Here is a 13,838-nt window from a genome sequence, read left to right on the forward strand (position 1 = left end):
TTCAATTCAACTAAAGCTGTGTATATTACTTCCTTTCAAATGGTGTAAATAATATGTGCGCGTTCAGAATTTTTGTTCTATCAGGTGTATCATTATGTTTAATCAGCGTTACAATGAAATTTAATATAAATTTAATATAATCCGATATCGTAAACTGAAAAAATCTTACTTTGCCACTTTCGTTAATATTATAAAACATTACTTTAGAATGTGAATTAATTGCGAAATAATTATTTCTATCATTTGACTCAGCATAAATCATATGTTTTCGATAATTATTTTTAATAAGTACATGACGTACGTGATAGTTTTTATTTTCAAATGACTGCAGGTCTCGCAAAGACTCGAATATCTCATCCTTATAATTGAGAGCAAGTTTCTTTCTCTTTTCGCATTGGAGTATATTAATTATCAATCAGACAGTTAGTATTTGATTTGACGGAGTCTCGTCGAATTTCATGTGCTTTCGTGTAAGTATGTAGTATTATTTTATTTTAAATAGTATTTTGTACTTCAAATGACATTTAAATTATTTTAATCATTGGATGTGATCAGAAAGAAATTTTTTGTCTGTAAAATTAAAATTAAAAAAGCTAGAAAAATTTTTCATACAATTACATTTAAATTTAATACAAAAACAAATAAATATTTAAATACAAATACAATACTGTTTAATTATAATTACATAAAATACAAAAAAATGACTGTGCCTCGTGTTAACAAAATATACGCGAGCCGACTACTTCGGATTTTTTATATCTTTTAATACGTGGATCGAGTTGAAAGCACCTTCTATGGATAACACGCTTTCTAGTTAAAATTGCAAAATCTCGTAAAAATCCTTCGAAAGGTAGAGTACTGCAATTGGTGTAATCCGAAAGGCGTCATTTTGTAGACATGCTATAATAAAGTAGAAGAAGAGTCTTGTTTAGATTACAAGCGACGATTCACGCGAAAAGATAATGCGCGAAAGGTGGGGTACGCAACCGGAGTGGTCCGAGCAGCGTCATTTTGTGGACATGTTTATATAATAGTACAGTAGGAGAAGAGTCTTGTTTGATCAGTCGACGATTCACGCGGAAGGATATTGCGCGAAAGGTGGGGTGCTGCAACTGGAATGGTCCGAGGCATGTTGCGACGATTTCATGATAACATCAATAGTGGGGCAGAAGGAGGTGCTGTTTAGATTAAACGATTATTTTTCGAAAAGAATGGTGGAGCGTTGCAATTTCAGTGGTTCAAAATGCGTCATTTTCTTTGCATCATTAATAGTGGGATTGAAGGAAGTCCTGTTTAAGTTAAGAAATGAAAGGATACTGAGGCACCTTTAATTCGAGTGGAACAAGTGGGACGAGAGAGGGGGAAGGGGGGGGGGATGTGCGATTAAAGTAGAATAAATTTTTTCCCATTTTCTTAACAACGCTAATAAAATAGAGTAAAGATGATAAGTTTTATTAAAACATACAAAGCGTAATGATTTATGTATGTGATTTATATGATTTTGTACACATATTGTTGTAATTTGTGTAGTTCATAAAAATGCAATGTTTTTATGACAACGTAAATAAAATAGAAGGTAAGTTCTATTTAAAATGCAACATTTATAACTCAAAAAAAAATTAATTAAAAATATTTTTAAAAATAAAAGGCAAAAAACGTATACTTATTCACCGATTCTTGTTTTATAAATTCTGCATAATAATGATTGAAAAATTGAGTTAAATATCTTAATGTAATTTGGCATATAGTGCTTGTGAACTGCCTTTATTTGCAGAATTTAATTATTAAATTTACATTAATAGTATAATATGTATTTTTGAAAAGTTTGATGCAGACATATCTTTGTGACATATTCATCAAGCAAATGTAGAGTTTTTATACTGTGAAAATACACGCGTTATCAACATAAATTTAAAATATTTATTTTGCAAACAATTTTGCAAACGCGAACGTAAAGTTAAAAATATTACCGTACAATGAACGAAAGGAATATAGAAACATAAATGCAAAAAAAACAATCCTTTTTACAATTCCGATTAATTTATTGAATAGTATATGTACCTATATAGTACTACATCAAGTATATCAAACATTTACTACATTTATATTGTAAGTTTTTTCATAAACAGTCATCAAAATAACTTTCAAATATTTAAAATTATTTAAAAATAATTAAAAAATAATTTTTACATTTATTTTCATCGACAAATCTGAAGAAACTTTTTAATCAATCCAATACAAATAATTAATAAAAACTTTATTTTTTTTATTTTTTATATATTTAATTTAGTTGTTTACATTTGAAATATACCTCAAGTAAATAACAACAACTTTATTATTTCTAAAATTAAATGATTTTTAAACCACAGCTTGTATTTTAACTTTAAACACATTCCTCCACCTCAAAAGATTACACAAAATTCCGTTTCTAGTAAAGAATATTAAATTCTTTATCTAAAACCAAAAACCAAGGTACGATGATATCATAGAAGGTACAAAATCTATCCTTTAGTCATCGTTGTACATCTCATAAACCGTTTAAATAAGAAGTCGAACTCTGTATTGACCTGTTAGCGAAAAATAAAGTTCTGTTACAGTTGTTTAAGTCTCATTCTGAAATATAATAAGTTTGGGTAGGAACATAGCAATTGTATGTTTTATGCAAATATACTGATAATAATAAATAGAACTCATATAGTACATAAAATTTTACATGCATATATTTATCAAAATAACAAAATATTTTAATTGATATTTTATAATGATTTTTTAATGTGCAATCTAAAGCAAATTAGATAAAAAAATTAAATAAAAAATTTTTACATAGTTACAAAATTAATCACAATAATGCATGTGACTTCAGAAACAGTGACACAATTATTTTAAATAAGACCATATAGTTGGTATTAACGTCAATAATAAAATTACTTACATCAAAACGTTTCTTCATTAATTACAGCCGCCACTTTCTCGTTTCCTAAGATCGTCACGTGATTACCCTCGACGTGATGTACTACCACCTTGTTTTCAGTTATCTTAAACGTTATAAATTTTATCAAAAAATATTGTAAAATTTGGTATATTAAATAATGAATACTGATAAAATGTTTTCTTAAAATACCTTATATAAACCATAATCCTCTTCAAGTTCAGGTGCATATGACAACGTAGGTTTTAACAACGTTATGGGTGATTTAATACGCGGTAATGTAGAAAATTCATATTGCCGAATAGCCAGTATATTTTTATAAATTGTTGCATACAGTGTTTGCAAATTTGGGCGCGACAGAAGTGAATTTACTTTTGAAAAGTATTTGGCGAAAATTTCAAATCTTTCTTTCCAAGTTTCACATTTTCTTAATTCCAATAGAACCTGTCAAATTATACGTTCTACTTTTAAAATCAACTTATTATAAAATGAGAAATATTTACAATATAAAACTGACAGTAAGAAATGAGTCATACATAAAATATCTGCAATAAAAAATGTATTAATTTAAATAATTCAAAGATATAAATAATGGAGTTATACCTCTTCACCAATTTCTGTTTCATAAATCTTTAGAATAATGATCATAATATCAATTTGAATTTCTTTATCGCTCATATAACAAAACTTATTGAGTTCACTTCTCATTATATATTCCGGAGCTCCATCGATGAGAACTAATCGACTTTTAGTACCCATAGCCTCCAATCTTCTTATTAGTTCAATTGCAAGTATAGAACCGAAAGAATATCCTGTTATTACGACTTTCTTTTCGTCTCTTAACCGTGATGATATACACTGAAAAAACAAAGACAAAAATAAATTTATTTAGCAATTTTTGCATCTGTAAGCTAAATACCATTTTCTATTTCAAAATTATATGACAATATAAAAATTTTAATAGTAACAAATATAAATGTCAAAACACCATGCTGCTCGGATAGCACTGTAAAAATCAAATTTCCGATGATGATATTGTTATGGATAAATATGGCATAAAACTGTCGCCGCGTCTATAGAAAAATTTTAATAATAATAAAAACAAGAAAGTAGGACAAAATAAATTTTGAAAATATAACATAAAAAATGTAAATTTTAAGAAACCAAAACGCATAATTAGGCAAAGCATTAAATAAAATTTTGGAATAGAAACAATACAGATTAATAATTACTGTGATTATATACTTTAGAAAGACGTTTAATTACAATTACTTATTACAATTACCATTAAAAGATAATCAGCCATTTCGGATACAGTGCTTGCAACACCGATATTGCCATATTGCAAGGATGTAGCCAAAAATTTAATTTTTGGTGCTAAATGATTAAATACTGTTCCGCAGCCATCAAGTCCTGGTAGAAGAAATACATGAGTCGAGTTATCCACTGTGTTGGTCTGAAGATCTAAACAAATTTCTGAAACAAAATCTTGATTTCTCAAAATACCAAATAACAATTTCTGAGCTTTCGTAAGATCTGGCTTATTTATATCAGTTGCCGCTTTAGTTGCCGCTTCAGTTTGTGTCTCGTTGCTATTAACGTTTGCATTAAATATTTGACTCAGTTTTGCAAATGTGAGTTTTCGTACTTCTTGTGGAGTGAGCAAGATATCAAATTCTCGTTCCAATGTTTGTCTGATTTCCACAGCCATCATGGAGTCCATTCCAAGTTCAGCCAAAGGTGTACTTTGACTTATTACTTTTATATCTCTTATATCTGTAACACAAAATTCATAGAAACACATTGTGACTGATTATATTATGCCAAAAAAAATTTAACAACATATTTCACATGCAAGTGCGTGTAAGGGTGTATGTGTTTGTGTACGTATTTGTGCGTGCAACAATGACTTTTTTGATGCTGTGATATTGAAGTAAATAATACATTAAAAAATTATCACGTTCTAAGTATGTTATAACAAAAAAAAATCTGTTTGTTAATTCTTACTCATAATATTAGCAACGGTTTCCACCATGTTGTCTAATCCGGATAACCCCATTTTCTTTTCATTTACGATCATGCTGCTTACGATCGGTCGGTTTTGGAGCAAAAATTTCTCGAGTTCTACAAGGCAGGAAGATATTTTCTGTTGCAGAGTCCCACCGATAACTAACTCTTTATTGACTTCCTGCATGTCAGCGACGAGACCTACGTCACCTACAGCTCCCCATTGAATTGCCAATCCGGGTAGTCCTTCCTCCGCTCTTTTTTCGCACACTCTTTCCATGATGGAATTGGCCATACCATAATTAGTTTGCCCAGCGTTTCCTCTTCCGCAAGAAACGGAAGAAAACACTACAAAATGTCGAAGTTTTAAACACATGTTTCTAGATGCTTTATCTAATGTCTGTGTCGTCCAAGCCTTCGATATGAAAGATTCCGTGAAAGTTTCCATGGTTTGGTTCTTAAGTATACAATCTTTCAAAACCACGGCAAGATTAAATATTGCATCTACTGGTGCTTGTTTCTCCACCATTTGTAGGAAGTGTTCACATTCTTCGAGATTAGCAAGATTTGCGTCTTTAACTATCTGCACGTTTACACCGTACGATTTCCATAACTCAATCCTCATTCGCTGATAGCCATTCTTTATTCCAGTTCTCGAAGTTAGTACGACATTTTTAGCGCCTCTAAGTATCAGCCAGTCAGTTAACTCTAAACCAAATCCACCCAAGCCGCCTAGTATAACGTAAGTTCTATCGCTGAGACAGTAATAACGACGGTGTGCAAGAACAGGTGAATCCAAAGATTTAACATCCTCTTGTATATTTAAAATAATCTATAAACATATCATTGTATTAAAAATATGAAATTTATTACATATTACGCACAACTTTTTTAATAATAATTTATAATATACGTTTAATTGTCGTAAACATACTTTTCCCATGTGTTTACCGCTTGCCATGTATCTGAAAGCTGCTTCAATTTCTGTCTTAGGAAAAACTGTCGTCTGAATAGGTTTAATGTTTCTATTTTGTAAACCTTCAGCCATTAATTTCGATAACCGAGATTTATTTTTATGATTACTGGTAAACATTGCATCCAACAGAACTGGATAAAAACTGATTCCTTTTTGAAATAAAGACATGCTTAGAGGATTGTTGGATAAAATATCAAACTTTCCAATTTCTAAAAAACGACCCCTCCTTGCCAAACAGCGAACAGACGCTATAAGTTTTTCTTCCGCCAATGAGTTTAATACAATATCAACGCCGCGACCGTTTGTTTGTTTCATTATCATTTGCTCAAAACTCGTGTCTCGCGAATTTCCAATATGCTCATCGGGAATAGCCGGAAACAGTTTTCTGATGAATTTACGTTTTTCTGCAGTGCCCACGGTAGTAAACACTTGACATCCTTCCTGAAGAGCGAGATGAATGGCTGATTGTCCAATGCCGCCAGTACCAGAGTGGATAAGTATTTTATTACCCTTCTTCATTTTTCCAAAATGATATAAGGCATAATAATTCGTGCTGTAAATGCACGGCACTGTGGCCGCCTCTTCAAATGTCCATGAATCGGGTATATTCCAACATAATTCTTTATCTCGTACAACGACATTCGCTATGCACCTAAGAACATAACAATATTATTATTAATAAATAAATTAAATTATTGTAAGACAATAACACCAAATTTATTAATCACAAATATCCCCTACAATAAATTAAACACATATACATATACTATATAGTTACGTACTTATTGTCACAAAGTCCCATAACTCGCTGACCATTGTCATCATAACCAACATATTCAAATCCAAGACTCATGCTTTGTAATCGTTTAGACATTCCGATATCCGACGTTAATTTCCCAGTTGCTAGCATTACATCTTTGAAATTGATAGACGAATAAATCACACGTACTATATCTTTGCCATCAGAATCGATTGATATATCGTTTTCCATCCAACAAAAAGAACTTAAATCGCCTCGAACCTGTAGAAAAATATTTGTTAAACATATTTGTAATAAATATATTTGTTAGATAAAACACAAAATTTTTTAAACAAATTTTTTAAAATATTTGAAACAAAATAATTTGCAATATTACTGTATTAATAGCACATTAAAAATAATTTAAATTTTTACAAATGATTTAATATACCGTTTGACAGACATAGGCTGTAGTTACGTATTCTACTTCTGGATGCGGTAATCGCAAATGTCGGTAAGATCCCCAAATTTTATTAGGTCGCAAAACGTTAACAGTCATATCTTTTTGTAATTGTTCTATATAGAATGGATCTTGTAGAGAAAATTTAGGAGCATGCTTGTCCTGAATAAGCACACCTCTAACCAGCTGTCCACCAGGCTCTTTTCTCAAGCAGTTAAGAAAACCCAATAAACCGCATTCAAAGTCCGTTTCTCCAACAATTACAATTCTGCTATTGCTATCGTGTTTCTTCTCGTCGTCTACAAGTTGCTTCAAATCTTCGAGCCAATTGAAATTATTATTATTGATATAGACGACAATTGTTTTTGCTATTATAACCTTTTTCTTCAATAGTATAATTATTTCTTTATCCGTACGCTTTTTCAGAATAACATTTAATGCATAGTCACTCAAATATTTTTCATATTTATTTAGATTGCATTTCTCGCGTGTTAAGAGATAACCGCCATCCCTCAAAAGAGGCAAAAGTTTTTCTAATGAATTCTGATGTTTCGTCAAAAGATTAAATCCTGTAGCTATCAAAGCTTTGTCGCCTACAAATGGTTCGTTTAAATCTGCGACCAAAACGTTTGAAGAAAGTTCTTCTGGTGTGAAACGATTCGGTGATGTTAGTATAGCAACATTTGCTTGTATTAAAGGAATATCAGCAAGAGCTTCAATCAGTAACGTTGATGATAGATCTTCTACCATTACATCATCTGCATCTTCCACTAGCTCTATGGCTGTTGCTTTAATGATCTGATGATCCTCTAGCGCCAGTTGCGTCGATATTCGAATTGCTTCATTTAACAAAATATCGGCGCAATCCTGGTGAGTTATAAATTTATGTTCTTCAATAACGGGATCTCCGATTGGTTTTCGGCGAGAAATTAAGGTAGCTTTTAGGCCATGTATTTCTATTCCACCTGATTTAATTACGTCCATTTCTTTATATAAACGTATTGGCATTTCTGCAATAAGGCAATTTAGAAAATATTACATTTTAAATAATAATGTTTTCAATATTTATTTAATTGTATGTAAGATATTTACGTTTATCTTTTTCGGATGTCATGTCCCGCAATTTTGATGCGTGAAGTGCAGGATTAATTACCAATTTTTCAATACTTGTTGGAATATATAAGTCTCTGGTATCTTTTCCAATTATAGACATCTGCAGCATGTTGTCCATGAATGTCACCCAATTACCTGTCCAAGTGATGTGTCCTTTGCTGCCTGAGATTGATGCGCTATATAAGCCACAAAATGCACCACTGTATTGGTAACCGCGTAGCCTTAATTCCTTGTAAATGTCTCGAGAAGTCATATGTTCTTCCTCGTCAGTATCCACCGACAACAGATCATTCGGCACCATTTCTTGTTCGGCATTTGATACAGCGTGTACTTCACCTGTTACAACAACGCTGTCTCCTTCGGTGACTTCAAATTTGCCGCTTTCTACAATAATTTTGCATGGAATATTACATGTTGCTGTAATATTATTTAAAGTTTTTTTAGAACAAAAAAAATTTTATACATACCTCTCTGTATCACAATTGTCAAATTAACAGAGCCATCGTTTGATAAATGAGTAGCCCGAATAAATTTTATATTTTGAAATACTATTGGTACTGATGTGTATATTTTATCCATTATCATTCCAATTGTTTCCCAAACAAGCACTAGATAGCCTGTCGCAGGTAGCAAATTTCTTCCGTCAATGACGTGACCGGTCATAAAGCTATAATCTTCGTCATCCACCTTAATTTCTATTTGTCTTTCTTTGGATTTGATGGTCTTTTGCTTTTGATAATTATTTACAAACCAATCTTCAGAATGGTCCCATCTAATAATATTAAAATGTTTGTTTACACAATTATATGTTTATTTTCATATGCAACAGGTTAATTTTAAAAATATATTGTACCTAATGAATGGAGAGATCATAGGTGTGCCTCGGCTAACTGGAAAAATTACCGATGGATACAAATTAGCGATCCGTGGCTGGAGGCCATAGTTATAGAGTTCTCCAATCCCTTGCAATAGTAAATTGATAGCATTTGATTCATTTCGCTTAGTCGGTACAATGTTCGTTATTTTTGAATGTATCGATTCTTTCAAAATGTCCTGTAAAATGCTATTTGGTGCAATTTCGATAATTACAGCGTTATCTGGGATCATACGCGTTGCTTGTTCAAAAAGAACAGTGTTTAATATACTGTGCGTATGGTAGCTTGCTGAGCACAATTTTAACGTTGGATTGGACCATTCATTACAAGGTACGGAAGTGCTGATCCATTTGGGACTCCTTTCTTTCGGCTGTGAAATTATTTCGATCAAACTTGTAAAAAACTGCGATTTTAGAGAAGCGAGGTAACGACTGTGATGCGGTATGTTGTTGCAGGAGATTGCTTTCACGTCAATGTTGTTCTTCTGATAATAAAAAAATAATTAATATATATTAATAAATGCGAAAATTGAATATTAAAAATTAAATTATTATTCGACTATTAAGAAAAACATTACGTACATTACGTATTATTAAAGAAAAATCAATAATTTATAGAAAGTAAAAAATCAACATACTTGCAATTTTCGCAAAAATTTTTGCATGGATTTAGCGGGGCCAGTTACAATATTGTTGTTATGGTTGTTTCTGCATATTATTTCAATATCCGCTGGACATATACCTTTAAGAGATTTGTAATCCAAATTGACAACTGCGGTAGAGCTATGAACTTGTTTTTCTTTCACACATGCTAAACCAATAAAGTACGCTGACAGAATAGTTTGTTCCATAGTGAGACACCCGTCTGCGTATGCACAACCAAGTTCACCAGCAAAGTGACCAATAATGTAATCCGGAATAATATCTATAGATGTTAAGAGATCTACTAAGCCAATCTATAAAATTAATAAACAATTTTATCATTAAATATATTGCATTAAACATAATAATTATTATTAACATATTTTGTAATAAAGTAAATGTAATAAAAAAAAAAAGATATTAATAAACTCAAATTTGCGTCAATGAGTATATACAATATACCAATATGCTGTTTCGAAGTATAATACCTGAATGGCGATGATACCAACAAATGTTTGTAAAGTGCTTTTCTTTAATTTTACATCCATTTCCGTCAAAATATTTGTGATATTTATATTATACGGTTTTAAAATAGCATCGCACATTTTTACAGCAGTCGCAAATGCTTGAAAATTTAACAACTTTTTACCTGATAAAATTAGAAAATTTGTGTATTATTTTATTATTCAATTTGTACATATAAAAAATGTTGAATGTTGCATACATACCCATTTCTGGCCATTGCGATTCTGCGAAGGCAGAGAAAATGAAGCAAATAGATCGTTTTATACTTTTACAACTTTGAATTTTTTGTATGGAATCTTTTTGCCGAGAATCCAATATAATGTATCCTCTCCATGAATGACCATCTATGTCGTCTGTGTGAATGTCGTGTAGTAAACGAACATATTCTACATCTATGGGATGATTAGCAATCTACAAAATAAATGTTTTAAAAATGTATGTACTATACGTAATGTAATGTTCTTTGCGTTTAGAAGTGATATTAATGTTGTTGCTGAAATAGTTACATCATCTAAAAACAATTTCACTGATTTTTCCGTGCGTCCAGACAATACCACGAGTCTTGGTAAATCATCAGTAGGTGTTCCATTATTAATCTTTTCCTTGACATTCCATTGTAATAACATGTGAGCATTGGCTCCACCGAAACCGAAAGAATTTATGCCTATGTAACCATTTTTAAGCGGCATTGCTTCTGTGATGACACGAATGCTTCCATCCATTAAGGCGTCTATATCGTTCCGCGGTGATGTAAAATTAATGTTTGGCGGTACAAAACCGGTTTCAAATGCTATTATCACCTATAAAAATTAATAAATTTTGATATATATATATATAAATTTGAATTAATTATAGTACTTGATTTTTTGTTGTTGTTAGACAGTTAAATGATTAATGACACGGTATGTAATATTTGCTATACTAAAACGCTTTGGCATAAGAATCTTTGTGTCTATTTGTATCTAAATGATAATCTTTCTTGACCAAATAAAGTATTTATAATTTTTATTTTGTTGATAAAATTACTGATTATTATATTTAAATAAAAAGATTACCACTATTTAATGTTCTTTTATCACTGAAAAAAATGTTTTGCTGATGTATGTAGATTTCTAGGTGTCACAACAAAAATGTTTTTTGTATCTGCTATTTTTTGTACCTGCTAAAATATTGTTTGTCACATCGACAATTTATAACAACAACATTTTAGCAGTATCTTCTAGAAAATTTAGATTTTATTGTCAAATAATAATAATTGCATTGAGTAAATGAGCTTTGATACTGTAGCTAGAACGAGTTATATTTTTATTTGAGCAACGTTAGTAGTCCTTATTGGAAATATTTCTTTCTGTCTCTAAAATGTTATATAAAAATATATAAGGGTCATATTACATAAAAGAATTATTTTGATAATTTGTTTCTTTTCTCTCAATTTGTTTGTTATTCTAAACTGTTTGTATGTATGTTAAGTTAAAATAATTTTTTAAATAAATTGTTTTACCTTAGCGATTTGTGTGATACCGCTGGCAGGTTCTGCGTGCCCAAGGTTGGATTTTACGGATCCCACCATCAATGGGGTTTTTCTATTTTGACACAGAACGTTACGAATAGCATTAATTTCTTCGGGGTCGCCGACTCTAGTTGCAGTACCGTGTGCTTCGATGTAATCCAAGTCAGATGGTGATACTTTGCACTCATTGTAAAACTCTGTTAATAAGGCACTTTGCATATGTGTCGATGGATATGTTATTCCTTCTTCTTTGTAACCATCGATATTGAGTTTAATCTGCTTACATATAGCATAAATTCTTTTTGCATTTTTAGCTTTTTGAAGATATATTACCGACACGGTTTCGGAACGCGAATAACCGCTTGCCGCAGTATCAAATGGCCTACAATATCCATCGGAAGATAAAACACCTAAAATTATGTACGGTATTCTTTCAATATAGTATATCAGATTAGCTTGTATTATAAGATCAAGTAATTTGACTGAAAATAATACCAAGTCGAAAGAATTGCATATGTGCAACAGGATGTAAGCAAAGATTTGTGGCTCCAACTATTGCGTCCTCGCATCGTCCTGACATAATACAATCATATGCAAGAGCAATAGCGTATAGACTAGAGCTGCAGGCAGTATCTACTGTATAAGATGGTCCTTTCAGATGGAATGAGTGAGATAGCGTATTTGCCACTGCATATTTGGCGCATTCTGTAATGGTTCCGTCGGGTATCTAATTTACAGGAAGCAGTCATATATTTATATAGGTCATGTAATTACAAAAATCAATATGTGAATAATTTAATTTAATTATTTTGTACTGTTATATGTTCATAAAGCAATAACTTTTTTTTATTTCGTGATCTTTTTAGATCGAAAATGTGAAAGTATATTTGCCACTGTGGGTTCACTGCATTCAAAAATATTTATGTTGCTTATCTAATAGCAATATTTAAGCAATAATAAATTTATACATGTAATGAATAATTTTTATAATTTATCTGCAATTATTTTTTACTATCTATATCAATCAATGATTTGTTTCACCTGTAAATTTTTATACAAAAATGTCTCTTGTGATTCAAGGAAACTCGTCCCTATAATTACTGCAGTATTTTTTCCTCGTAATTGTTTTGGATTGATCCCTGCATCGATAATTGCTTCGTAAGTGTGTTCCAGTAATGTTCTTATCATAGGATCAAGTATATTTGCTTGTTTAAAAGATGTATCAAAAAAATCAGCATCAAACTTTTCCAGATTATTAATTGTTCCCATGCGAGTTGGTAAGTCCGAATGCTCTAACAAATATATATTTGTAAATTGTAATTATATTGTGTTCTGTATATTTATTATTGTATAATTATAGTTTAAAATATGTCTTTAAAATGTTGAATTATTTACTGTAATTAATAACAAAGGAAAAACCATTAAACTCAATTAAATATAAATACAAAGCTATAATTTATAAATTAATCACCTATATTCCATCGAGGATGATTTGCTCTAAGAAGATTGATTTTATTGAATAGATTTTCTTGTAATTGTTTTATATTGTCTGAGTCTGGGAATCTACCAGCGATACCAGAAATAACGATTTCGTCACTGAATTCGGTATTAATGTACGATTGATATGTTTCTTCGGTATCCATAATTCTAATTGTTTTATTGGATATACTAATGCAGAAAATTTGATGCAAATATACTTATCTTATTTTATTTGCTTTTACTTGTTGCGATGTCTTTTTATGATATTTGGATTTAAAAATGCACTGTGTCACTGTAATGTTGAATATTGTTTGAAGACTGGGCGATAAAGCGCTGAAGCTCAGTTTTTATAAGCAAGATGACGTGATTAGTTATTTCGTCAAGTTTGGGGAACTTTAGACTTACGAATATAGTATCGTTTCCGCTGTACACATTTACACAGGAATGCCTTAATATGTCAAAGCGGATCACGGCACATTTGAATTGGCTTGTGAAATTCACTCCTGCAAGTTTATGTGTTAAGTTATTTTTGTGACCATATGTACATACATTTAATATTTCTATTTTCTAGTTTTGTAACGTAA

At 30.9% G+C, this 13,838-nt stretch overlaps 1 protein-coding gene across 1 annotated transcript; it reads right to left on the reverse strand.

Moving 5' to 3' along the window:
• Positions 1-2,034: 2,034 nt before the first annotated feature.
• LOC105675105 (fatty acid synthase-like) lies at positions 2,035-13,439 on the reverse strand. Its single transcript, XM_067351191.1, has 19 exons — positions 13,247-13,439; positions 12,817-13,067; positions 12,271-12,502; positions 11,767-12,185; positions 10,772-11,065; positions 10,469-10,676; positions 10,229-10,389; positions 9,737-10,054; positions 9,078-9,583; positions 8,692-8,996; positions 8,204-8,608; positions 7,103-8,121; positions 6,695-6,933; positions 5,871-6,564; positions 4,937-5,768; positions 4,215-4,705; positions 3,533-3,787; positions 3,122-3,373; positions 2,035-3,035 (listed from the first exon to the last, which is right to left on the reverse strand). Exons 1-19 carry the CDS (start codon positions 13,416-13,418, stop codon positions 2,934-2,936), a joined length of 7,155 nt encoding a protein of 2,384 aa, XP_067207292.1. The 5' UTR covers positions 13,419-13,439; the 3' UTR covers positions 2,035-2,933.
• Positions 13,440-13,838: the final 399 nt, after the last annotated feature.

Source organism: Linepithema humile, chromosome 3 (genome assembly GCF_040581485.1).
Source record: "Linepithema humile isolate Giens D197 chromosome 3, Lhum_UNIL_v1.0, whole genome shotgun sequence".
In the NCBI taxonomy this organism is placed as follows: Eukaryota; Metazoa; Arthropoda; class Insecta; order Hymenoptera; family Formicidae; genus Linepithema; species Linepithema humile.